At 50.7% G+C, this 26,458-nt stretch overlaps 1 protein-coding gene across 5 annotated transcripts in view; it reads left to right on the forward strand.

Moving 5' to 3' along the window:
* PAX2 (paired box 2) overlaps window positions 1-26,458 on the forward strand; it is an 82,218-nt gene that overhangs the window by 45,699 nt on the left and 10,061 nt on the right. For all 5 annotated transcript variants that reach the window (XM_068961279.1, XM_068961275.1, XM_068961277.1 and 2 more), the window contains 2 exons: window positions 16,692-16,867; window positions 19,086-19,212. In XM_068961279.1, coding sequence (XP_068817380.1) covers window positions 16,692-16,867; window positions 19,086-19,212 — 303 coding nt within the window. The remainder of the gene's footprint in view (window positions 1-16,691; window positions 16,868-19,085; window positions 19,213-26,458) is intronic.

Here is a 26,458-nt window from a genome sequence, read left to right on the forward strand (position 1 = left end):
AGGAAGACAGTAGATTGGCAGAGGGAAGTCAAGCAGAGCTTGAGTTTCTGTAAGGAAAATGCTTCTGTGGATCATTGCTGGAATGATAGGATATCACACGCACTGCCTGCTACCTAGCACAGGTCACAGACTCTGAGCCCCCAGGAGCCAGGTCCTCTGAAAGTTCAGAAACCAGATCTCCATAGAGGGAATCACCCGTCCAGACAGGTACCTGACCTTACCTTGCCTGAACAAAGCTCAGCAGCTCAGCCTATGTTCATTTTCCAACAAATATTCAAAACCTGGTTGCTGTCCATCCAGCCCAAGAGCGAACTAAGGGCCAAAGGTCAGCATTCACTAAGACACACACGCCCCCCAAAAATCCACTTCTGAACACACATTCATTGTTATGATTATATCTTGCTAGTAACCTTGGAGATTAGACCGTTCATACCTGAGGCGGGAATTTTTCTGTAGTAGTTGGATCACATATTTTAGCTAAACTCTCAGGGTAATGTTGGCTACGAGCCTGTTGAACACCAGCCAGGTCATTATACAGGGGTAGGTTTAAAGGTTTTATTAAGACCTTTGCCTTGGGCCCTGTGTACACCTGAACATACCTTTTTCAGTAGGGAGGAACCAGGGTTTAGCCATGACTGTGTGTAGCTGACGTAGGTGCATGAATTTGTACATAAATACCTGCGATTATACCAGCGAATGCAGCTGAGTCATTAACCACCTTAGTTTCCCAGCCAGTTCATGCTGCTGTGGATGAAGAGTTACATTTCGTTGTTTGAGGAAATATGTTAAGGTTTAGCACAAAAGCATGTATTTTTTTTCGGTAGAGTGCCAAAAAAGTCAGAATGGATGGGTTGACCCCACTCCCCAGGAGAGAATGCACAGACTCGCATTGGAGGGGCTGTGTGCAACCCTCCACCACTGGAAACTGGGGTGGCAGGAGTGCAGTACGGGCACTGGGCAGAGGCCTTGGGTCCTCCCACCCCCACGTCTGTGTATGCACACCCACCTTGTCAGAATGTCTTCACCCCCTTGGCTTCACTCGGCAACTCCCTTCAAGCCCTGCAGGTAGGCATTGTCCTCCTTCCCCCATGGGCAAGGGCACCAAGCAAGAATTCCGCTGCCTCAGCTCTGCCCTTCTCCCTCAGGCAGGGCCATGGAGGGAAGAGCTGGGCTCTGAGGCTGCTCCTCAGGCCCTTCTGCAGGAAGGCTCCCCTCCTTCAGGCACCATCTCCTCTGCAGGCCCACGGGCAGATGAGAAGGGAAGGGTCCTAGAGGATCCTTCAGAAAAAGGGTCAGGGAAAAGGCATCCTGGGAGACCCAGCCCTGCTGCCTGCAAGAGGAATGGGTCCCAATAAACTCCCAACCATGGGTGTCTGCACCAGAGGGGCGCTGGGGCCCAGGGAAGCCTCCCCCCCACCTCCACTCTGCCATCACTTGCCTTCCTCAGGGCCCTGGTGGCCAGTAGGGGTCTCCGGGACCCTCCCCATTCTGCCAGGAGGGTTGGGGGAGGGCTGAGAGACTGATCACGAGCCTCAGAGCAGAGTTGCTGCAGAGCCAGTAATTCAAACCATCCTGACCCTTCGGTGAACCCAAACCTGCTGACCTTGACAGCCCTAGACAAGGGAGGCCTCACAGACCTCAACCTGCGTGGAGGCCTCGCCTTCTCTCCCTCCCTGCCTCGGAGCCTGTGGCCCAGCCTTCAGGTGGCTCCTCATTTGGCCGTCCCAGCGAAATGTCAGCATCCCTCCCTCCCCTGGGGTGCCTGCCCGCTTGCCTCAAAGCACCCTTTGTGCTCATTTCCACTGGAGACAGGCGTGTGGGCACCTCACAGGGTCTCTCTGGGGCTAGGCTGAGGCTTTCTCCTTCAGACAGAGCTTTTACAACATGCATGCTTGTCCTCCTGCCCAGACTTCAGCTTTTTCAGGAGCACTAGCCACATTGTGTGTGTGTGTGTGTGTGTGCGTGTGTGTGTGGTCTGGGTGCATACAGGGGCAGAGGGTCTGGGTGCACACAGGGGCGGAGAAAAAATGTGATCGAGACAGAACAGACAAGGGGAGGAAAGAAAAGCTGGAGGAAAGCAGCCCCAGGAACCTGCATTAAAGTAAATGCAGTTTATGAAGTTTATGCTTTCCTCCTGGGGAGAGCTGGAGTTTGTCCAACAGCCTCTCCAAGTCTGCCAGACAGCTCCCAAAGCAGAAAGTGCAGGCAGGAGTGCGAGCAAGCCAGTGACAGAGGGCAAGATGCACGGACTCTCTTTCTCCCTCTCTCTGGCTCTCACAGATCCCTCTCAGCCCCAGCAGACAGCAGAGCCTGCGATGAGGGATGCGGATAAGTGTTTGGTAGGAGGGTCCCTGGGAGCTTCCCTGCCCTCTTACTTCCCCACCCCCATCTCCATCACTTATACAGTGTGGACCACTGGGGCAACCAGCTTATGGAAGCAGCTCTGGGAGAAGGGCAGTGTGGGTGATCTTGAGGTCCTGGGAAGAAAAGGGACCAAAAAGTGGTCTCCCAGGAACCTGCCTGTATTTTGGATACTGGCGATCCATTTTTCTTTGGCAACTTGGTCTAGACCAATGCAATACCTCGCGGCTACTGAAGACAGCTCTGAAGGAGAAACTTAAGAATCTGTTAAGGAGAAACAATCAGAGACAGTATTTTTTCTGGGAATTCAAAGGAAATAAATGGTTGACCAGGTAGGCTATAAGAGTGCTCAGAGGGACTTACAAGCAAGCTGGAGTCACTTCCTAGACTCTTCATCATGTGCACAAGCACATGGGTTCATGTGTGTGTTCACTAATAATATGTAAGTAGGCCAGAATCCTTAGCTTTAGAGGAAAGGGGAGTGTGAAGAAAAATGACTGGAAAGGGAACTATATAGCAAAGGCCTTAGCTCTGGCTGGGGAGAGGTGGAGGGGACAGAGGGCAACCTCCAGTCTCTTGTCCCTGTGCTTCCTTGACATGCCTGGGCTGAGAATGGGCAGGAGGAGAAGCCTACCACCCCGCCCCCCCTGCCCACACACACACCTCTTCCTGGGAGCTCCATGTCCCTACTCAAGTTCTTCCAGGAGCTGGGACAGAGAAAGACAACAGAGATGGAGTCATCTGAAGGCAGGAAGTCAAGGAGGAGGGGGGTACAAGGGAAGGGGAAGGGTGGCTAGAAATCGCTGATTGAGGAGGATGCTCTGGGAAGCCAGGAGACCTGCCCAGGGATGGCTTTTGCCCTTTCTCTCCTCTTTTCTCCCCTTCTCCCTCCCTTCCCATCCTCATCCCTCCCCTCTTGCCTCCGCACATCTTTATTGGTTCCGGTAATAGCGTTGATTTGCATGTCAGGCAAAGCCTTGCTACACACACAAAAAGAAAACCCCAGCCGTGGCGGTGTGGCAGTGTCAGCTCTCGTTGTTGTTCGACAGTGTAAAATTAAATTAATAAAGCCCCCAACACAGGAAAACATAACAGGAAATTAATGGCCTTTACTGTCGCTCTGATGCAGTCATTTGCAACCCTGCTTTCCGCACCAAAGACTTCATAAATGCAAGCAGTTTCTCTAAACAAGCATACTTAGAGCGGCCTGGTATGTAATTTTTCGCCTTGCTTGTGTCCTTTGAGCTAACAAAGCCCCCTTCCCTTCTGGCTCCAGAGAGGTTTCTAACTGATTCTGGCCGCAGCTGGAGCCCGGCCCCAGGCAGAAGGCCCCAGCCCTCCCGAGAGCCCAAACAGGACTGAAGGAGGCCTCAGGTCCCACCCAGACAGAACCCCAGCCAGCCCTCCTTCCCCACCAGTGGCCAGTGAGCCCAGAGCCCCAGCCTCTGCCCACAGTCAGCAGGAAGGCACAGCGCATACTCTTGGCCAGGAACGTTGATCACTCTGGGGAATTCACCCAAATCCACCCAAAACTCAGCCCTCCTCTTCCTCTCTGCAGCTGTTCTCTCTTCCACTACCTGTTTGCTCCCCTTCCCCCACCTGCTCACCCTCCTGCTTCTTCGCTGGAGGTCACACACACCATGCTGGCAGTGTTTTGGCAGCGGGAGCCTGTGCACTTCTTTTCTCCAAACTGGAGGCTAACTTCTTCAAAACAGGAAAAGTAACTGTACCGGTATCATTCTCTGGGGTTCTAGGTCTCCTCCATATATCCCCCTTCTCCCTAAATGATCATTCAGTCCATCCCTCTGTCCACAGGCATATTTCCCACAAACAGTTTCAGAGAACTGAGAGTCTGTGGGATACTGAGAAAGTTTTCACTGACCTCTTTGGGGATCTCTCTGGGCAGAAGTTCCCACTGTGTTGGGATGTTTAAGAGAAGCAAATATCCAGGATGTGTACCTCACAGCACTCACAGTCTTTGGGGAGGCAAGGCTTGCCTAGATCAGATGATAAGCTGTTAATTCAGTGCTGAGCCACGCGGCTGAGCTTTCAGTAGGAATCCAGGCAAGTGGCTAGAAGAGCAGGCAGGAAATGGAACTTGAAGCTGGAAATGGCTGAAATATGGAGAGGCTATCCCTAGAGCTGTCTCCCCCATGGAGGGAGGCCAGTGGCTGGGCTGAGAGTGGTGACAAGGAGGAGTCAGATTCCTAAAGGTCATCTGGTCTTATCTGCCGTGCACATAAAACTCTCCACAGCAGCAGTTCTTCCTGACAGGTCACGGCCCCTGCCTGGACACAAGACCCAGATGGACAGTTGTCACTGGTAGCGACATGGCCTTTGTACTGAGTCAGCGTGGTGTTAAGGGGAGAGCATGGGACTTGGATCTTGATGTCTGGATGTGGGCTTCATCTCTGCTTCTTGCTTGCTTTGGGACCTTTGGCTGATTACATAATCTCTCTGCATCTGTTTCTTCATTTTTAGAACAGATAAGAACACTTACCACATAGAATGGAGGACAAGATCTCCATTAGACAGTCCTTCTCTCTCCCCCTCCTCCCTCCCTTCCATTCATTCCATCTGGTTTAATGAGCATCTGAAAAGACGCTTGGCTGAGCCCTGGGTGGATTTCAATTTCTCACGTGGTGTGGTCCCTGCACTTAAGGGAGGTCCTTCACCATCCTGGTTACCCATCTCTGAATTCATTCTTGACCGTTAAAGTCCCTCTTAAATGAACACTGAACTCTAGAGACAGTCTAGCCAAAGCCGAGTACAGTAGAACCCTTGCCATTGTCCATCTGGAGAGTCTACATCCATAATGTAGCCTAAGATTACGTTCGATTTTTTAGCAGCCGTGTCAGACTGAAGCTCATATTGAGTTCGTGGTCAACTAAAACCTCGAGATCTTTTTCACATCAATTGCTATCAAGCCAGGTCTACCCCATTCTGCACTTGTGTAATTGGTTTTTTAAAAACCTAAACATAGGGCATTCCATTTATCCCTGTTGAATTTCATCTTGTTGGTTTGGGCTCTTAATTTCACCCGAATAAGACCTTAAGGATGTCTTCTATGTCATCACCCAAGTAGCTTTTTTTTTTTTTAAGTTATTTTCCTTTAAAATAAAGGAAAGCCACAAAGCACACCAGTGGAGCTGTCCCTCCTGGCTGCTTTAGGAACTATTGAGCCCAACAACCGTCAGCCATTTCGCTGTTCTTCATCTTGTTCATAAAGTTAGAAAGATTTTCTGTGAAATGTTAACATTTACTATATCTGCAGTGTTTTCTCAATCAGTTAAAAAAATCCAATATAAGTTGATGAGCAGATTGAATGTCTGCTATGGATAAAGCAGAACAGAACTGACTTAACAAAGGTAAACAGGAAGGATGCTGTCCTTGACCTCAAAAACCTTCTAGTCTAGTAGGGAGATAGATAGATAGTGCACACCATTATACAAGCAGATTGTGATAGATCTATGATCAAAGTATAAAGTGCACATGATAAATGTCAAGAAAGAGGGAGTCAGTAGCTTCTCACCAGGGCAATGGAGGAAGTCTTGGTGGGGCTGGCATTTGACCTAAATAATGATAACTAGTTAGGGTGCTACAACCTACTCTTGGTGAATGGATGCAGTCTCCATGGTGTCCCTCTTTTCTAATGCCCACAGATTAACTGCACAATATGCTGTGTGTGCTGTGCTAAGTCGCTTCAGTCATGTCTGACTTCTTGATACCCTATGGACCGTAGCCCACCAGGCTCCTCTGTCCATGGGATTCTCCAGGCAAGAATACTGGGAGTGGGTTGCTGTGCCCTCCTCCAGGGGATCTTCCCAACCCAGGGATTGAACCCGTGACTCTTACGTCTCCTGCATTGGTAGGCAGGTTCTTTACCACTAGGGCCACCTGGGAAGCCCCTGCATGATAATTTATTCTAAAGATTTCCAGACCCTAATAGTAAATGTATTAGAGTGTTGTTTGCATAAGCTTACCTTTCCCCCTTTTTTGCTATGGCATTGATCTTGTCACTGCCTTGCCCTTTCATTGTGACTGCTCAAGGATTATCAACAAAAAATTTAGGATCCTGTCCACCTCACCCCACCACCCTGCCCCACCTGAGGTCCTGATATTTGAGTTATTTGAGCCTGGGAGAAGTAACCCAGTTGAAATGGTTAAGAGTTACCTACCTGGCTCCCACCTGACTAGGCGTCTCCTGCTGGTCTCATTTTGAGGATTCTTTTCTTTGATGGAGAAGACAAAGTCAAGCCAGGGGTTGAGAAGTTCTGCCTTCTCTTTCTTTTCTCTCAGAATTACCTCCTTTCCTGAGCACTGAGCCTAAGCCTGCCTTCCTTTTTGTTCTTTCTCCAAACATGGTTGCCAAGGCCCTTTTTGTTGTTTCAGCTTGTTCTGAGCTTTTGTCTTCCTGACAGGCTCCTGCTACTCTCCTATCTATCCCTGGTTAGGGTCCCCTCCTCCCTCCTGTCCTTTATAAGGAAAAAAAAATAACTTGTCTGATACTAAGTGTAATATATGCTCATTGTAAAAATATTCAGAAGATACAGTAATTTTTTTAAAAAATTACCCATAATCACATCACCAAGAGATAACAACTGTTAGAATTTTGGCATATTCTTTACAGTCTTTTTGTCTCCTGTGTGTATATAATTCGTTATATTACATATAATTATATATATTAATATATATGTATACTTTTTATCAAAATTGGAATGATCCTGTATATACAGCTTACAACTCACTTTTTTTACTTAACATTATATAGGACCATTTTCACATATCATTAAATATTCTTTGAAAACATGTTTTTTTAATGGTTGCATAATCTTCCACTGTTCTGTGTACATGTCCTTTTAAAATCTAGGCTCATCATATTTTAAAGCTCATTCGTGTGCAGCAACAATGATTTCCCTTAAACGCCCTCTCTTCCCACCCCTCCCCCACTCCCACTCTCTTTACTTTGTCAGGTTGATTATTTGAGCTTGTGGCAGTGGAATTTCATTTTTAGAGCATCCTGTCCTCATGGAATTATATTCCCCTCTAGAATCTCTTGCTGTGGGTGCACACAGCCATTCTTTCCCGCAAGGCGTAGCAGTTTGCTCTCCTTGAGCTGGATTCTGCCCGAGTCCTCTTCTTTTGCCACTGTCAACTCTAGACATGGTTCTTTTCTTCCCAAATCCCCAGTGCTTCCCTTTTATCAGTTTCCTCTTTCTTGATCAGAATTAAGCAGCCTGGAATACTGGAAAAGGGCATAAGACTAAGAGCTTTCATACCTATCCTAAGGATAACTAGCTGTGTGACATGCGGAAATCACTCAACCTTTCTGAGCCTCTTTTTTTTTTTAATCTATGAGAAGCCATGAGATTAAATTATCTCCATGATACTTTCTAGCTATAAAATGTGATAACACTGAATTCAGTGTAGCAAAGTCCTATGCTCCTTCTAAAGGTAAACTGTAAGGCAAGTAAAGAATCAATCTTTGCTTTTGGAATTCTATACTACAAAGCAGCCAACATTCTTTTATCAGCTACTATGTGTCAGGCTCTGGGCTAGATTTACAAAAATGAAAAAAGATGGGTTCCTGGCTTTAAAATAGTCACAGTTTAGTGAAGAAAACAAACATCAAAAAAAAAAAAAAAAACCTTAAGTACATATGGATTCTAAATTTGACTCTGCCACTTACTGTCTGGAACGAGTGCTTTAGAGCAAGTTACCCAACCTCGCTAGCTCTCAGTTTCTCCAGGTTATGAGCTTAGCTGCCAGAGGCATGTCGCCTGGGTTGCTTCTGCCTCCTCCTTCACTAGTTAGCTGTGTAACCTTAGGAAAGTTCCTGAACCTCTGCATTTCCATTTCCTCACCTACAAAATGGAGATAATAATAGAAGCTTCCTGCTTAAGTTCTGGTGAAAATGAAATGAGTTAATATATGTAAACTTCTTAGATGAGTGCCCAATATATAGTAAGCACTTAATGTTAGCTGCTGTTATTGTAAGGATTAAATCATTGGACTATGTTAGGCTTAGTGTCTGGTACCATAATAGGAATTGGATCGATTTTAGTTATTATTATTTCTACAATAGAGGTTTGGATAGATGTTTGTTGGAACACAGAGAACAGAGAAGTGAATCCTTCTGAGGTAGCAGTTAGCAACCCTCTGGTGTTCATCTGAGGAAACAGTCTAGAAAAGCTCGAGAGACTTGGCCAAGGACATATAGCAGGTAAGGGACAAAACTAGAATTTCAGCCCAGGAGATGTTACTTCTAGTCCAGTATTATGTTAGGACCACAAATGTAGTTCGTGTCCCCAGAGACACATGGGTGTAAATTGGCACAGTAAGACTGAGGTCAGGCAGGCAGGTAGCCACCCCCGTCTTCCACCCTGTCCTGAACACATGGAGTGTTGAGAAGCAGAGCCTGGTCACAATTAGCAGGTTTGCCAGGGCTGGAAGGCTGGGCAGAAGCTAGTGTTGCTCAGAGCCAAAGCTTCGGGCCAGGTTTCCAAGGGCTTCTTTATGCTTTCCCCTTGAACTTGGCTTGGGGTGCCTGGCCAGGGCAGTCCCACGGATTGTCTAGTATTAATATAAGGATGAGAGGCCATGGTTCCGGAATGTCATCCCACCTCCCTGGACAGTGTTTATTTACGTCAGCCCCTTCCCAGCATGTGGCGCTCCGCTCTCCTGCTTTCTCCTTCCTTTCTGGTCTCCTGCCCTTCTCTCCTCACCCCCTCATCCCCTTCCTTTTCCTTCCTCCTTCCACTTGCCTCTCCATTCTCTGAATCCCCACTCTTCTCCCAGTCTGGAGAGCAGCCTGGTTCCTCGGCATCTCTGACTTCTCTCCGGGCCCTCCATCAGAGGGGAGGCCAGGGTGGCAGCCCAGACCTCTGGTCCTGGCTGCCGTGGGGGTGGGGCCAGGGCTGCACAGGCGGGCTGCCCTGAATGACAAGCGGGGATATTGATCGCGTTCTGAACTCAGCCCAGCCGATAGAAGGTAATTAATGACTCCATTTGCCTCAGTACCGAGGAGAACAATTGAGTTTGAAACTGCAACAACTGGCAGCTGGGGAGACTGGGGGAGGCCTGGGGCTGAACCCCGCCGAGGAAGAAGGTGGTGTGAGAGGAGCTACGGCAGAGAGAGCGGGGTAGAGGCCACCAGTCAGAATGGGATGCAGCAAAGACCCCCCACCTGGACCCAGTACCCCTGATCGCTCCTGCTCCCCAAAGCCCCTAGAGGCCGGGTCCATCACTTAGTGTCCCCACTTCCTCCACATTTTCCTCTTTTTCTCCTGTGTCACTTTTCCGGGTCGTTTTTAGTCTGCAGGTGAAGTAAGGCTTATTTTCCCTGAGCTTGCTTCTTGTTAGCTGTGTGATCACACACATGTTTTTTACTCTCCTTTAGCTTATTTCTCCATTTGTAACATTGGACTAATGGTATCTCTTCTGCAAGTGTTCTGTGGGGGATTAGGGATAATGTGTGGAAAGCACGTGGAGCCTGCCTCATACACAGTTAGTGCTCAGTAAATGGCTGCGATGATGATCTTTGACAAGGAAAGCAAATCTGATAGAGTGGAGAGAGCCTTAGAGTCAGACTTTCCTGAGTTCAAATCCAGCCTTTGGCTACTTTCTAGTTGGGAGATGTTGAACAAATAATTTTCGCCTCTCATCTGAAAAAATGAGAATAGTGATAGTAAATGCTTCATAAAATTGAATGGATTAATGCGTGTATGTGGAAGCCCTGATGTTGTCAGTTTCCCTATAGATGGGTAGACAGGTATATTTGGGTTAATTTGAAATTAATATACATCTTTGCTATACTTTAAAAGAATTCCTCTCAAATGCCTGATTCCTACTTCCTTGGGTTCAGTGGACAGCCCCTGTTCATTCCACATTGACCTTGATGAACCTTGGTGCTTTCTAACCAAGGAAATGGCATAATTTTATTCTGTGATCAGTGCCTGCCCTCCTCCCAAAGATTCTGAGACCTCACTGGCTAGCCCTATTCATGGTTGGCCAGTCAGAGGGATCTGGCCTTGGACCAGAGGGGCGGGAGGTAGGGCTGTGCTCCCAGGCAGTCCAGGAATGGATGGGGAGTGATAAGGCTAAGTGAATGAGGAGATAACACCTTTTTTGTTGAGGAGTAAAAGTCATTTTTATTAATGATTCTCAAAGTGGTATGTGCTTCTTGTATAAAGCCTGGATCATATGGAAAAACTTAGATGAGGAGTAAAGCATTTGCTCATGATCAGGGAGTAATCACTGTTACCCTGTGGGTGGCTCTCCTGGTCAAGGTGATCTTTGGTCTTACAATTCTCTTCTTTTGCATGGAGTTCAGGGCCCCACTGCTGGAGCCCTGCGTGTGGGCTGGACCGGCAGATACTGCTACTCGTTGCTGCTCAGGCCACAACTGTCCACAGGGACTTTCCCTGTGCCAGGCTCCCTGGTAGAGCCTGGTAGATATGCCCTTGATCTAGCCATTTACCCTCGTTTAACCTGCACTTCAGTTACTCTGAACCTTAGTTTCCTCACCAGTAAAAAGTGAAAGTTGCTCAGTCGTGTTCAGCTCTTTGCAACCCCATGGAGTAGCCCACCAGGCTCCTTCCATGGAATTCTCCAGGCAAGAATGCTGGAGTGGATAGACTTTCCCTTCTCCAGAGGATCTTCCCAACCCAGGTCTTCCACATTGCAGGCAGATTCTCTACCATCTGAGCCACCAGTAAAAAGGGGCTTATAATCCCTAGCTATCTTAGAGAGTAGTTGCTGCTGCTAAGTCGCTTCAGTCTTGTCCGACCCTGTGCAACCCCATAGACGGCCGCCCACCAGGCTCCCCCGTCCCTGGGATTCTCCAGGTAAGAACACTGGAGTGGGTTACTGTTGCCTTCTCCTAGAGAGTAGTTAGGAAGCCCAAATAACATAAGGTCTATGAAAGCTTTTTGTTAACTGCTAGGCAAATATGAAGCGGTCAGAGAAGACAATACAAGCCTTTGTTCCCTTTGAAAGAATAATCTGCGTCAAAGTTTTAACTCAGCAGTTTGTTTAATTAATTTATTTATATGCTGCCTCATTCTGGAAACGACTTACGGGAGCTCACTCTCCTTCAGATATGCTATGGCTCATGCCAGAGTGGACACGGCACTTGGAATGGGCTCCAGTTCTGCTGCCTCGTAGTGTGACCTTGGACTAGTCACCTCCCTTCCCCCACTTCACCGCCCACCCTGCTGGTTTTTATTACCTTAAAATGAGGAGTTTGGACCAAGTGTCCCCTCATCATTCTTCGTACAGTCTGGGCTCAGCAGCTCATAGGCTGTAGCTTCAGTGTAGGGAGGGTGCAAATCAGGAAAGAGGGGATCCTGGGAGGGACACAGCGGCCTGGATGGGGTCAGGGCCCCTCAGCTGGGTCTCCTGGGTTTGGAACCGGGCACCAGAATGAAATGATGTGGAGGGCAGGCTCTGGGTTCAAACAGACCCGAATTCAAATCCCAACTCATTTACCAGCTGCATGGCCTTGGATAAGCCACTTAACCTCTCTGCCTCAGTTTCCTTTTTTAAAAAGTGTTTTTATTTTTGGCTGTCCTGGATCTTTGTTGCTGCTGCTTGCAAGCTTTCTCTGATTGTGGTGCGTGGGCTTCTCATTGAGCTGGCTTCTCTTGTTGCTGAGCACCGACTCTAGAGTGCAGGCTCAGTAGTTGTGGCTCACAGGCTTAGTCTCCCTGCAGAAAGTGGCATCTTCCTGGACCAGGGATCGAACTCGTGTCCTCTGCATTGGCAGATGGATTCTTCACCACTGGACTACCAGAGAAGTCCCATCCTTATCTTTAAAAGAGATATCGCAGCATCTACCTTGCAGATTGTTGGGAGGATTAGATGGTGGGTTAAATGGAACAAGCTCTCGGTGCTGTGAGCTGCTAATGGATGGTGGCTGAGCAGGGACAGCAAAACAGGGCTGAACCCTCCACATACTGAGACCAACAAGTGCAGGGTGTCCCCTCAGGGGAGGGGGCAAGGTTACTAAACCTTCAGCAACCACATTTTCCAACTTCAATCTGAAAGTGGGGCCTGAGAGTGGGAAAGGATATTGGAAATCAGAATTGCTCCAGAAAGCCCAGAACGTGTGGCATCATACTCCTGCCCTCCTCTTGGAGCCCTGACAAGGCTTGGGCCGGTTTTCCCATCAAGATGAAGGCTGAGGGCCCACTGTGTCATCTAGGGAAGGGCTTCCCTGGAACCAGAAATGAGCAGGTAGACCTGCTTTATCCCACACCTTGTGACCAAAGCCGTGGTGTGGGGAGTCCAACGTAAGGGCCATCTCTGGGCCCTGTTCTCAAGCAGCCTCTGCCGGCTGCCTTAGATGACATCTGCCGCTCTGAGGTCAAGTTTCACTCTTAACTGGGAACACGGCGTGCTCTGTTTCTTGGACAGAGGTACTGTAGGTGGGCAGGAAGGTGTTGGTGTGAGTGGGAAGGGCCTCCATGGACCAGAGTTGATGCTGTTGGAAGTTAACAAGCAGTGGAGCGGGTGAAGAATGTGTGTGAGTCAGTGCAGGGGCCTGCTGTGGGCTTCTCACATCCTCTGACACCTGGGGCTGCATGGGACTTGCCTGACAAGTGAATGGATGTCTTGGGATGCCAAGTCAACCAGGTGGCTGGTTCAGAGACCTTCCGCCAGGGGTCTGGCTTTGAATGCTACTCAGGAGAGCCTCATTCATTCATTCATTCATTGAGTACCAATTCTGTGCCCAGCGCCATGCCTGGCATGGTAGCTATAGAGATGCACTAGTCATGGTTCCTGCCCATGGGGAACTCCCAGCCTGGCTCCTTGGTGAGGTGGATGCTAATTACTTTCCTTCTTGCTCACTCTTCAGCCCAGATTAAGACTTGCTTCTGCCTCTTCCTCCATGTTCGCCCCAGAGAGCTGTCCAGTGCCTGCCCCACCCCTCCCCCGATGCCACCTCTGAGACTCCACCCTTGGGAAGGCCCACCCGGGCCCTCTTTCTCCGCGTCCTGAGGATGCATCCCCGCCAACGGGAGGCACTGGCAACGGCTTCGTGTTCTCTTCCTTTTCAATTCTCTTCTTCCACGGTCTCTGTTCTTCCTCTACGCTCTTCTTTCCTCCTCTGCCCTCTACCCTCCAGCCCCACCCCCACCCGGGTCCTGGACTGTGCTCCTCATCTGGATCCCCGGGCTTCCAGGAAAGCAGAGCCCGCTGGGCTCATTCCTACGGCAAGTGGGCAGATGCCCTCAGCACAGCCTGTGCTTCTTTAGGCATCTGCTGCGGGAAGCTTCTTCCCTTTCTTCCTCTCTTTCTTTCTGCCCTGTCTCTGCCTCTGGCTTTCCTCCTTCACTGAGCTTCCTCCTCCTTGGACCTCTGAGTCCAGGCCTCCTTGCCTGCCTCCCTTCTCCACCCTTCCTCCTGCCTTTGCTCCAGCCTCCCTTCTCTAGCCGAGGGAAGGGTACCACCCTGGTCTCTGGGGAGAGCCTGTGGGCCCACGGGCTGACCCGGGGGGCACTGCCTCCCTGTCCCCCACCAGTGATGCCACTGTCCTCTCCCTGCCCCTGTGACTTCCCACCCTGTTCCCCACAAGTGTCTTTGTGCTCCTCCGCCATTCATCCCGACTGCTGCCTTTCCCACTCCCTGTCACCTTCCTTCTCCTTTGGGGGTCTCCTCAAGCCTTTGGCAGCCTCATGCCTCCATCACCCTGGTTTGCTTTTCTGCCCTTCTGGCACCTTCTGTCTCTTCCCCACCCCACCCCCCCTTCCCTCTCCCCTTCTCCTTCCCAGTCTCCCCGCCACCTCTTCCAGGAGCAGCCTTCCTTTCACCTTTCTTTCCTCCCTCCCCTTTCTGTGGCTGCCTCTGTAACCTGTCTTATCACCAGGGCCTGAGTATACGAAAAAAAATAAATAAATAAAAAGGTCAGTGAGTGGAGGGAGCAGCAATAACCCCTAAAACAGTACTATCAGTGGAACATGATTGATCAATTGAATTCCATAGCGGCTGAAAAATGTGGGATTAAGTAGTGTATTATACGCACAATGAGTTGAGGCATGATGTTCATTTCAAGTTCATTTCGCCGGCCTCTGCCACCAGATCAGGCAATCAATAGGGGCAGCAGATATCATATATCACCTCTCTGCGGGCTGGGGAGAGAGCACCATAATCTCTCGCAAATTTAGAGTGACAGATTTGTCAAGATCTGAAGGGCCCCTGAATAAATGAAGGAAAAGAGACTCCTCCAGCCAGTGACCTAAGGACAAAGCTTCAGTTTAGCCCCTACATACGCACACACACATACACACACACACACGGGCTGAGCCAAGCCACACACAGGCATATACACAAATCTACAGAGAGGCATAGTATGAGTCTCACTGCACATAGCACACACCTATGCATATAGCATGTGAGGCTGTGTTCACAGACAAATGCACGTGACTCCCCAGGACCCATTGGTGACACTGGAGTAACCACACACAAAGACACTCACTGTCTCCCTGTGCCCTGACAGAAAGGCTTCCCACAAAGGTAGGACTCCGGCAAGAGGACTAGACACAATGAAACATGCAAATATTGATAGCTCCAAGGGATGACCTTAGGATGATGGCACGTCCTTGAAAGAGAAGAGGCACAGGAGAAACATAGGGATGTGGGCTCACGCTCCCTGTGCAGTCACACCCGTACACACACACCTGTTCAGAAAGGTTCTTGTGTGTATATGTGTACAAATGCATGCATATACACAGAAGATACACAAAAGGGGAAAATAAATATGTCACCATCTAACTCAGATAGAGAGAAGCACACACTCCCTCTAACACAGAAAAGCATTCCAGAGGCTTACACAGAAAAAACACGACAACAAGTTTTGTGGCCTTAGGAACATAGGGAACATAGAAATATCATTCTTGCTGTCCCTGTGTCTGTCTGTCCACCTCAGACATCATCCTGGTCTCCATTTCTCTCTCTTTCACACACACACACACACACACACACACAACACACTTTCTTTGCTTTCCCACCCCCTCCAGGATGGAGTGAAGACAGGAAGTCCCATTAGGAAAGCAGATCCCCTTGCTACATCTGGGAGACCAGCAAGAGACGATGGTTGCAGGTTGAGGTTAATCAATATGTAATATTTTCTATGGTCTCCTGAATGATACTGTATGGTGTTACTGTATATAATGCAATATTGATTATATCATATCATATAATCACCTATAAACTGATATATATAACAGTCCCAGAGGAACACCCTGGGGCCTCCAGCATGGCTGGCCCCAGGCCCAAGACTCCCCAGCTGGTTTCAGGGTGAGGGAAGCAAAGGAGAGGCCAAGCGGTGGCTGCAAGGACCCAGCTTTGGGCCCGGGGAGTGGCGGGGCAGGAGTTCGGGGAATGCGGGCAGAGCAGGTGCTTGGCCCACTGTGCACTCTGAAAACCCCCGTGGGTCAGATGGAGAGGGCAGGGCCAGGGAGGCAGGGGTAGCCGAGTAGTGGGAGGCGCCAGGAGTGGGCGCTCTGTGGCGCTGTCCTGGTATTTCAGACCTGGGGTGGGTCTCAGCTCTCTGTGGAGATGGCAGGAGGAACCAAATGGCCAAGGAGCAGGCCTCTGACAGAGTTTAGCCAGAGCTCAGGTCAAGGACAGAAGCTGAGGGGGGGTTGCCTCAGAGCACAGCAGCATCTGCAAGGACCTGGGCTTCAGTCTCTGCCTGAGTCTCATTTCCTGGCTCCCTGCCACCTGCCTTCCTCCTGCTCCAGTCTCAGGCCTGGCCCAACGTAAGAAGAGCGCCTCCGCTGGGCCCCGAGTCCCTCCTCCCTCGGTGGTGAAGTTAATTACTTCACCCAGTCTCTGTGTTACACTCAGCCTCGGAGATTTGATGATTTTCCACCCTTGGAGTCAGTGGAACTGAAATTCATCTCAGAGCCAAGTTCAATTCTCCACAGGCTCAGTAATGCTGGCCTGAGACAACCAGCTCCTCCTCCCAGGCTGACCAAGGGCTGAGGCACAGGAGGGGTTCAGGGGAGACAGGTCCTGAGGAGATGGTGCCCAGGAGCCCCTCTGGCTCCCCCACCTCTGCCTAGTCCTTCCCACCCCCAACCCCAGCTGTGACAACTTCCCTTTGTCTTCCCAGGTCGTTCTGGGGCGCTGGCTCCCTCAGTCAGGACTCTGACGCACGGCCAGCCCCTGGGTCAGCCCCTCAAGCCTCAAAACTGGGCGTAGGAGTCCTAGAAGCGGTGCAGAGCCCCGGGGGCCCAGCCAAGTGCCCACCCCCTTTGCCCACTGCTTTGCTCTGTGCCTCTGCTCACCTGCGCTCACGCCCCGAGTGTCCCTGTGTCCTCCAGATGTGTCCGAGGGCTCAGTCCCCAATGGAGACTCCCAGAGTGGCGTGGACAGTTTGCGGAAGCACTTGCGAGCCGACACCTTTACCCAGCAGCAGCTGGAAGCTTTGGATCGGGTCTTTGAGCGTCCTTCCTACCCTGACGTCTTCCAGGCATCAGAGCACATCAAATCAGAGCAGGTGAGGAAGGAGCTCTCCGCTTGGAGAAGAGAGGGAGTGGGCAGAGCAAGGCTTCTGGAGCACATGCTCGCAGGTCGGCCAGGCACACACCCAGCATCACATGTGCTGCCTGTAGGTGTGCCGTGTGTGCGCCCTGTAAGCACCCTCACACGAGGACATTATGACAAAGCTGAGAAAATCCTCTTGGTATGTGGCATTTAGAAGGCGTGAGTTCTGGGTGCAAGCATAGCCGTAGGCGAGTCTTACCCCCTCTCAGTTTCAGCCCCATCCTCAGGTTCCCTGTCTCTAGACAGAAAACCTGACAGGTCGCTTCCAACCCTGCATTCCAGCCCTGCTCCTGGCATAGGGGATTCAGGAACACCCCTTGCCTAAATGCCCCTAGAGTCCTACAGAAAGTCTGAGGAAGCCTGGATGCTCTTCTTGCCCCACGAGGTGTCAGGAAGAGAGCCCAGTGCCTGCCTCCTACTCCCTCACCCGGCTGTCCATCATGACCCCAGACAGGCTGACAGCCCACCCCTCAGACCCAGTACTTCCCACAGATGCAGAACAACCCAGAACACCCCAGCACAATACACAAAACACATCTCCTAACTCCTGACATTTACCCGTGTGCATGTGTTCACAGACGATCCACCACCCACCTGCTCCCTCCCCACCCCTTCCCCCACAGCCCATCAGCCAGTTGCTGTGCCCTCCCCAAGATCACCAAGTCAGCACCCCTCCATGCCCGCCTTCACCCAGAAGATAGGACAGCCCCCCGCCCCCTGCCGTGCGGGCATGCTCCGACACGGGAGCACACACACATTCTCCCCACACTACGGCCCGGGCCAGGCCCACAGCGAGCACAACACAGCCTGCCATGTTTGCACACTCAGCACACACCCGCACGCAATGCACACGCACAGCCCCACAGACTCTGCACAGCACAGTTCTACTTGGGACTCCAACAGCTCTCAGCCATTCGCCTTTCTCCCCGCCCGTCCTTTTATCCCATAAGCTGTTTGTCTTCATAAAACAAAAATCAAAAGTCTTTTTAAGGTGCCCTGAGCCATAAACCAACAAAGGAGGAGCCGGCCGAGGCGGGCGGCTTGGTGCACCCTCCCCGAGTCCCCGGCTGTATTACAATGAATAACCTTTATTTACTTTCATTAGACTATTAAACACCAGCACAGTCATTTTTCCCCCTGAAACTCGGAGCAGGGCCCATAAAGCAAATCCGAAGCCTAATTGAGTTCATTTTAATTTCTCTCCGATCACAGCGAATTACTCTGGTGATAAATCAGGGGGCAGCTTCACCCCCAGTAGAAGGCCTAATTTGCAGCTAATTACAAAACTGATTTCTACAGGAAGATCAATACGAGAAGGAATTGGAAATGACGAGGCAATCCTGTCCAGCCAAGGAGGGGAGGGGGTCCTCTGGGGGGGGCCAGGAAGCGGAAGAGAAAAAAACGGACCCGAAAGCGCAGAAAATCAGTTTTAATTTAACGTAATATTAATCAGAGCAACTTTTCCTGCTTTGTGCGGGCTCCTGGTCGGCCCAGCTCTGGGGTCTGGCTTGGCGGTAGCTGCAATAAAAAGGCAATTACCGGAGTGTTTCAGGCAGGACACCCTTTCAGAGTCAATGACTGGCCCCCTCCCACCCTTCTGTTAGCCATGTGGACTCTCCCCCTCCCCAATTTCATACCCCAGTGCACAGGCAGAGAGCGAGGGGCCCGTGAGGCTGTCTTTGTTTGTTTTTTAAAAAGGGGCGCCAGCACCCGATCAGCGGCTCAGCATTGCCAGGCTGGAGGCCCCACTAGGCCCTTCCCCCCAGCTCCTGCCTCTGCCATCACATCAGGGTTCATCTCCCCTCCCTGAGACTCCCTACCCCCAGGCACCTGAAAATAGCCCTGGCCTCTTACCAGGGGGTTTCCCACTGCTACCCCTCGCCCTTGGGGTCTTAAGCAGGAGAGGCTACAGAGAGGTCAAGGGTGCTTGGATACTCACCAAGAATGGATGGGCTGCCCCTCAACTTCCCAGAGTCAGGTCTGCCTCCCCCCAGACACAACTCTGCATCATCCCTTGAGCCCACCCCTCCCACCCTCCCCGCCCTCTGCCTGGCCAGCTCCTTCCACCCCATCTGGGAGGGCTCCCCGTCCCTCCTCCCCATCTGCACACCGAGGCCTCTCTCCGCATGTGTGCGTCAATAGCGAGCTGTCTCTTTTCTCTCTCCTCCCAGGGGAATGAGTACTCCCTCCCAGCCCTGACCCCTGGGCTTGATGAAGTCAAGTCGAGTCTATCTGCATCCACCAACCCCGAGCTGGGCAGCAACGTGTCAGGCACGCAGACATACCCTGTTGTGACCGGTAAGGGGGCTTCCAGGAGGGTGGGGAAACTGCTTTCAGTGGGGGCGCCTCAGCCTATGCCATCTGGGGCCCAGTGTGACAAGTGGGCTCACTGCCATGATCTCTGTAGAAAGAGCAAGTCTCCAAAAGCCAGGGCACTTCCTCAACAGATGTGTACAGATGTGGGAGAAAACACCATGGGCAGGCTCTCTGTGTGCTGCAGCCTGGAAAGGTCAAAGCCAGGAGGGGTTATAGCTGGTTCTGCCCATCCTTTTGCCTCTTTCTGTGCCTTTTTTTCTTGCCTCTAGCAAGCCGGTGAGAATTATGAGCCTCTCACTAGGATGTGCCTGGGAGAAGGAGGGTAAATAAGCTAGGCCAGCAAGAATGGAGCCTGAGTGCCCATTCAGTGTTGAGCCTCCACACTCCCGTGTCCCCAAGTCCCCTGGAGGACCTGTGTCCCTCTCCTCTGGGTGGCCCGGGAGTGCCAAAATTGTGGCTTTGGGCTTCAGGGCATGGCATCCGGTTCTGTGGTAATAGATAAGCTCAATTAGTTCAGCCGTTCTCCAGCTTCTCAGAGACATCACTGAGACCAAGGCTTGATTTCAAGGCCAGACAGGGTCCCGTCCCTCCATGCAGGGGGCAGGGCACCTAATCCAGGTGGATGAAGAGCAGCAGAGGCAGCTAGACGGGAAGAAGGCTGAGGTGCGGCGCAGTGGAGGGCCCAGCTGATGACACTCCTGGCCTCCGAGCTGCGGGCTGGCACTGCAGAAAAGGGTTTCCGGGCCAGGAAAGTGCCCATGTGGGAGAGACACACATCGAGGTGTTATTAAAATTCACCTAATTATTCTGGAGACAATAAAGCCAATGTGCCGTTTGTTCCTTGGGAGAGAGGATGACTGAGAAGGGTCTCGGTGGGGATTGGGAGACACTGAGGCATTACTTGCCGAGCAAGGCGAGCGGAGGTGGCATGGGGACCTGGCAGCCCAGCTGTAAGCAGCCAGCAGCAGAGATAGCGAGCAGGCTTGGCCGCACTGGAGGACAGGTTCCAACTTGGAGCTGTTCTGAACGCGCCTCCAGTCTGAGACGGGCTGCAAGCGGCCACCATCCTCCACCTGGGGGCTTGGGAGATCCCTGTTGCTTGCTGTTCCATATTCTCCCTAAGGGGTGTCCCAGTCCCACTGTTCCTGGCCTGGAGAGAGTTGAGCTCTTAGGCTAGGCAGTCAGAGTTTGAGTTCTGGACAGGCTTTTGGGAGTGACAACCAAAATCTGGGTCAGGACACAGCACAGGACCCACTGGCCCTCAGCAGGAGACAGTCCATTGTCCAGTACAGAAGCTCTCTGAGATGTGGGCGTTCCGACCCAAGGAGGAGCGATGGCCTAGGATGGGCCACGTTCCTCCTGATCTGCTGAGAGTTACAGTGGTCACTTCTTGAAGGTGGCCCACCCTAAGGCAGCAGCAAATCAGAGCCCAGGAGACTTCTCTAACCCCAGCTATGCTTCCCTGGGCCCAGGGCCACCATCCAGAAGGTAGAGGCTTCCTGGAGCGGAGAGAAGGCTCTCTGGGGCAGGGTTCCTACAGCAGAACTCAGGCTGGTGCAGAAAAGTGCCTCCACCTTGAGCATCCCCCCGCCCCCCGCCCCCCCATGGCCCTGGAACGGTCCCAGCTCAGCCTGGGAACATCTCCGGCTGATCCATCTGGATCCAAGTGTGAGAAAAGTTCATTTCAGACCCAGCTTGACATTCCCAGGTGGCAAGTTAGCACTAACATCTCAATCTGTATGCGACATTTCAATCAAGCGAGGAGTAACAAAAGCAGAACCATTAACATTCGGAGCTGTTCACCAGTGGTAATGACGGGGAAACTCACTCAGAAACTGGAAATTACCAAAAAGAGAGAAGTGTGTAGAGAAGTGGGGGAGGGGCGATGGGAGGAGGTAAGGGGGCAGGGAATGATTTTTCTACACTTAGGCCAAGATCCAAGGTTTGGATTAATGGTGCCATTACCCAAGAAAGGGCTACAGATTATGCTCATTCTTAAAATGTTTTTGCTGGCAATTAAATGGCTGCAGTTATTGATCTTTGTTGATTTTATGTCCTCCTAATTTGCATAATCTATTAAAGATGAATGATTCATGATGTGTTTATTATGGGGACGAACAGAATTTGCTGGAGGTACTGTCAAGGTGAGAAACAGGGCAGTGCCCAGAGGTTTCCTGGACCATCTCAGGAGTTGGGTCCACCAGGTTGGCCTTCAGGCCAGGAGTTTGTGGGTAGTAGTGAGCAGTGATGTGAAGAGAGCGGACATCAGAGACGTAGATTTCAGGTGAGTTTTTCTAGAAGGATGTTGGTATCTAGAACTGGGTTCCAAGCACAGCTTGGATACAGGAATGGCTTTTGGTGTATTTGAAAAAATTCCTCCCTAAGATTCTTTATGATTTTATTTGGTTGGAGAGTATGAAGGGCTTTGGCGGGGGCAGAAAGGGTTGGAGCTTTCCAGCAGGTGATTCTGGCCAGGTGTGTGCTCTGGGTGAGAGAGGGCATCCTGTGGCTACAGTCTGGCTTGAATGTGCTCAGGTGTTTGAGGAGCCCTCTTCACCTCCCATATCCTAAACTAAACCCCCAGCTCCTCTTCCTCCCAGGGGACAGGCAGCTGAGGCTGTAAACCTCTGCAAGTGAGTCCTAAGGAAACAGCTCAGGAAGCCCTAGCCCAACCCGACAAGCCAACCTTATTGATATTCCTGCCACCTCCTGGCACTAGAGGCTGATTTCAAACTTCACCAGCCACTTGATGCAGCTGTTCCACAAGGTCAGGACTGAGAAGCGAGAGGAACCTGGACTATTGTTTGGAGGGGAGAGTGGAGCCCAGTGGGCCAGGACACAGCTAATCACATTGCAAGCAAGGGTGGCTGCTGGAGCCTGGGGCTTGGCCCGAATGCCTCCCCTCCCCACCTTCCATCATGGAACCAGAGAGGGAGACGGATTTTTCTGGGTAGTGTTTGCAAGTTCTGCCGAGATTTTAATTTCACTGCATCACAACTCAGCAAGCTGCCAAGTCAAGCTGGTTATTTAAATTTATCACCCACTTTCCCTTCCGCCGCTGGGCTGCTCCAGCTCAGCAGCATCTCTTCTCTCCAGCCCACTGCTCTAGGCTGCTGGTCTGGAACAGAGCCGAGTCTCTCCTAAGTGATAAGGAAAAGGGGGCCAACAGGATGAGAGAGTGGGTGGGAGGCACTCTAGCCCCAGGCTTCCTCAGGTTGCCTGGCTGTGGCAACCCTCTACCACCTTCTTACCCTTTCAGAGGACCTCAGAGCAGGGCTGCCATCAACCCCTCAGTGGTCCCAAGGGCCTTTGAGTCAGGGCCTTTTCAGTGGGGACTCTGGTTCTGACTGTGTGCTGATGCCTCCAAGTCTCCCATCGCTGGTAGAAAAGAGCCTCTCTTTCCCATGCCCTCCTCACTGTGACTCCTCTTGTGTGCCTGGCCAGGTCTGCAGCTGCAGAAGAGTGTGAAGGGACCTTGGCAGTGATGTTGATCTGTGAGAGTAAGATGAATACTAGTTTCAGGATTCCCAAAGTCACTTGGAGATGCTTCTGAGCATTTAGAGAGTCCCTTTGCCTGGTGAAGATCCACCCTGATAATGAGAGCAGGTTCCCTGCACGGGAGTGCCAGTGGAGCAAGGTGGTGTGGGGGGAAGTCAGGGCTTGTGCAGCAGTTCTCCATGTTCACTCTATAACCTGAGGGATACACTGGGCCCCAGAGCTGTTCCCCTGAGTGAGTGAGCTTCACAGCCTCTGGTGAGGCTCACTGCTGAGCACTAGGGAGCTTTATGCAAGTAAAGTTCTCCCCACCCTCTTTTAAGTCCCAGGAGGTAACAGATGAATGAGATAGATGTCCAGAAACAAGGCAGGCTAAACTCACCAAAACACAGCTGGATAAATAACAATGAGAGTTGCTAATACACAACCAAACCTCACCCTCTGGTATCAGAAACAGAGGGAGATTCAAACCCAGAGCAAAGTGTGAGAGGCCACACTGGAGAAAGACCCTAACTGGAAGAGGCTGGGGTTGTAACACACCAGGCAGAAAACATGATCTTGGGCCCCAGAGAAGCAGCAACTAGAACTGAGTATTCCCCTGAATAAATCAGGAACAAAGCAGGACAACACTGTCTATGAAAGGGAAACCACAGAGTCATCCCAGGGCCCATGGAAACAAGTGAGGGCAAAGTAATGTCTCTACGAGAAGTGGAGACCCCAAGCCTAACCCGGTGTCCAAATTTACACCATGGGGATGTGGCAGAAACTCCCAGCTAAGAACTTACATACAAGTTTGTCCAGGATAGTAACCCACTCAGAAACCCCAGCAGGACAAGGGCAAATCTTCTTTGCAGAGACATTGTACAATCCAGAGGACATGGGACTCCCACAGAAACAAGTCCACCACTAAAGATGAGCTCGCTACAACAAATAACAGACCTCATATGAATATACAGACTATTATGAGGGAGAGTTAGTAGAAGCAATAAGCAGAACAATTAATACCCCCCAAGAATTAGAGATAATAACAATCCAGAACAATCCAAAAGCAACTATATAGTAAGCGTGTTTAAAATTCTAAAAATTATTTCTAAAAGTATGGGTGGGTGTGCTTAGTAACTGCAGCCCGCCAGGCTCCTCTGTCCATGGGGATTCTCCAGGCAAGAATACTGGAGTGGGTTGCCATTTATTCCTCCATCTAAAAGTATGTTTTGTGTTAATCACAGATCTTGATCTCACATCCCCTTCCTCACCACTGCTCAGCGACTAGTCAGGTAATAGTGACCTTAAAAAGGCAAAGAAGACATCTAGATCGTGTTCTCTGGGGACTCGGGGGCATGGAAAGAGAGGACTCCCAGGCACCCCTGAAAGTAGAGCCTGTTGCCTTCTTATCCAAGCTCCCATACTGCTCAGTCTCAGCAGAGAATCTTCCCTTTCAGAAAAATGTCTGAACGTTGGACAGCTGTAGCAGGGATGGTCCATTCCTCCTTATGGGGAAATTTCTAAAAAGCCTTGTTAGCTTCCCCACCCTGGTGGGGATAAGCTGGTTTTATTCAAGAGCTCAGGGAAATATCTCTTGATGCCTAGAGACTGCAGCTCTGCAGGAACCTGTAGCTGAGATCTGGAGAAGATGTGGATGCTGCCTAAGCAGGAAATACCGCCACGGCAGGGGAGGGAGCAGAAGATGGGGTTCTTCTGGAAGCTGGTAAATCTGAGCAGAGGTGGAGGAAACCAGTAAGGCAAAGTTCAAAGAAAATCAGGGGCTGGCCCCTGGGGCCTAGAGAGAGTTGTGTGAGCTCAGTTTCTGAGAAAAGGTTGCAGACTGTTAGAAGTTCAGCCTCCTTACCCACAGCTGGGATGGTGAGCGAAAGTGGCCTTTTAGCAGATAGAGGTGTGGACCCTGGGAAACCCTCCTCTTGCTCCAGGAGTCCTGAGGACCTCTAGGAAATGCCTCTTTCCTGTAGTTAACAACCCCCTTCCAATGCGACTGCATTTCCCTCCATAAAACAAACAGCTTAGCCCTTGGCCAGCCCCTTGGGGGAGGAGAGGGCAATAAAGGCTGAGAAATGTTTCTGAAGGAGGCTGGGAGTCTCCTAGCCTTGTCTGTCAGCTCAAAGCCCCTGATTAGCTAGAGGAATTTAGGACACAGACATCAGAGTTTCTCTCCAACCTTGAAAGGAGAGGGCTAGGGCAACTTCAGACACATAGCATGTCATAGAGCCCATTGCTATGGCGGCTGGATGAAGCCAAGAGGGCTTCTCCTCAGCTGAGAAGGCCCACTGATAAGAGGCTAGCCTCCTCCAAACATCCCTGAGGCCTCCAGACACATCCCCAAGGACCACCAGCCCCCAGACATCAACTCTGATTTAATTATGGGGGCATTTCCATAGCAATGAGACATTGACAGATAATGTGGGTGCTGTGGGTCTGCAGCCTAGGGAGTCATTGGATCAGGGCTCCTTCCCTTCCTCCTTCATCCAGTCCACCTCTAGAGGGAAAAGATATTTTAAATAAAAGTCATTAATTTACTCTAGGACTGGGAGAGTCAGGTCAAATTTGAACACAACAAAAGCTGTACCACCCTAATCTCCAGCCCCAATTCTACACCCATGACTGTGCTCACCAGCTATCCCAGCAGTGATGGGCTGCCCTCCCCAGCAGAGTGCCTTGGACAAAAGCACCCAGGGCTGCTAATGGAGCCACTGAGGGAAGGGAGGCATGGGGAAGAGGAAGAAGTTATAAAGGGCTCTCTGGCATCTTAGCAAAGATGTAATTCTATGGGCTTCTAAGTTGAGTTCAAATTTGGCCCATTACCTTGGACTTCTCGTGACTCGTCCCTTCATCTCCTCCTTCCATCCACGAGACCCAAAGGCTGAGCATGCCAAATGGACTGTATTTGGCCCTCCACAGCATGGTCTCACTGATTTATTTAGAGATCAAGGAGAGAGGACAGTTTGAATCTTAATCAAAATATTTTTGAGAGAGCAACAATCTTTATTTCAAATGCACGTAGTAGCCAACTACAAAAAAAAAAAGTGTTGCCTAGTAGAAAACTTCCCTGGGGAACTTCTGGGTGGTCCAGTGGTTTAAGAACCCATGCTTCTAGTGCAGGGGGCGAGAGTTTGATCTCTGGTCAGGAAACTAGGGTCCTCCTGTATGCTGCATGACCTAGCCGAAAAAAGAGAGAGAAAAAACACTGTTTTCATGGTTAGCTGGGTTATAGGGAACATTTCCACTGCTGTAGATATTTAGAGACGCTTGAAGTGTCCCAAAGGAGAGTTCTCCAAAGGTGGGAAGAGGGACCCCCCCAGCACTAAACCTATTTATTCCATTATTCGGTACTAAGAAGAAAAGGTTGGCTAAGTAAAAGTGAAGTCAGTCAACCCAGCCTTTCCTGAAGGACCAGAAACCCTAAATAATGGTGTCCCAGTGAATGTTATAGGTATGTATTGGCACCAAGGACTCAGAAATGTCCCTGGTGGTCTCGGAGTCACCTAAGTAAAAGGCCATTTCCCCTATAGAGCCAGTCACCCCAACAAGGTGACAGGAAGGCCCCCACCCCAGGGTAATCAGAACCCTTCCTTCCCAGGTTCTGAGCTGTAGCCTCGGGACAAACAAACCAGCACCTTTTCAGCCCTGAGCTTTGGGTGGCAAGCCCTGCCACTGTTGTTACTTCGGAGAAGGCTTTGCACACCTTCAGCCTGAAATCCTCCCCTCGCCTCCTCCAGTCGGT

The sequence above is a fragment of the Capricornis sumatraensis genome, chromosome 23 (genome assembly GCF_032405125.1).
Source record: "Capricornis sumatraensis isolate serow.1 chromosome 23, serow.2, whole genome shotgun sequence".
Taxonomy (NCBI): Eukaryota; Metazoa; Chordata; class Mammalia; order Artiodactyla; family Bovidae; genus Capricornis; species Capricornis sumatraensis.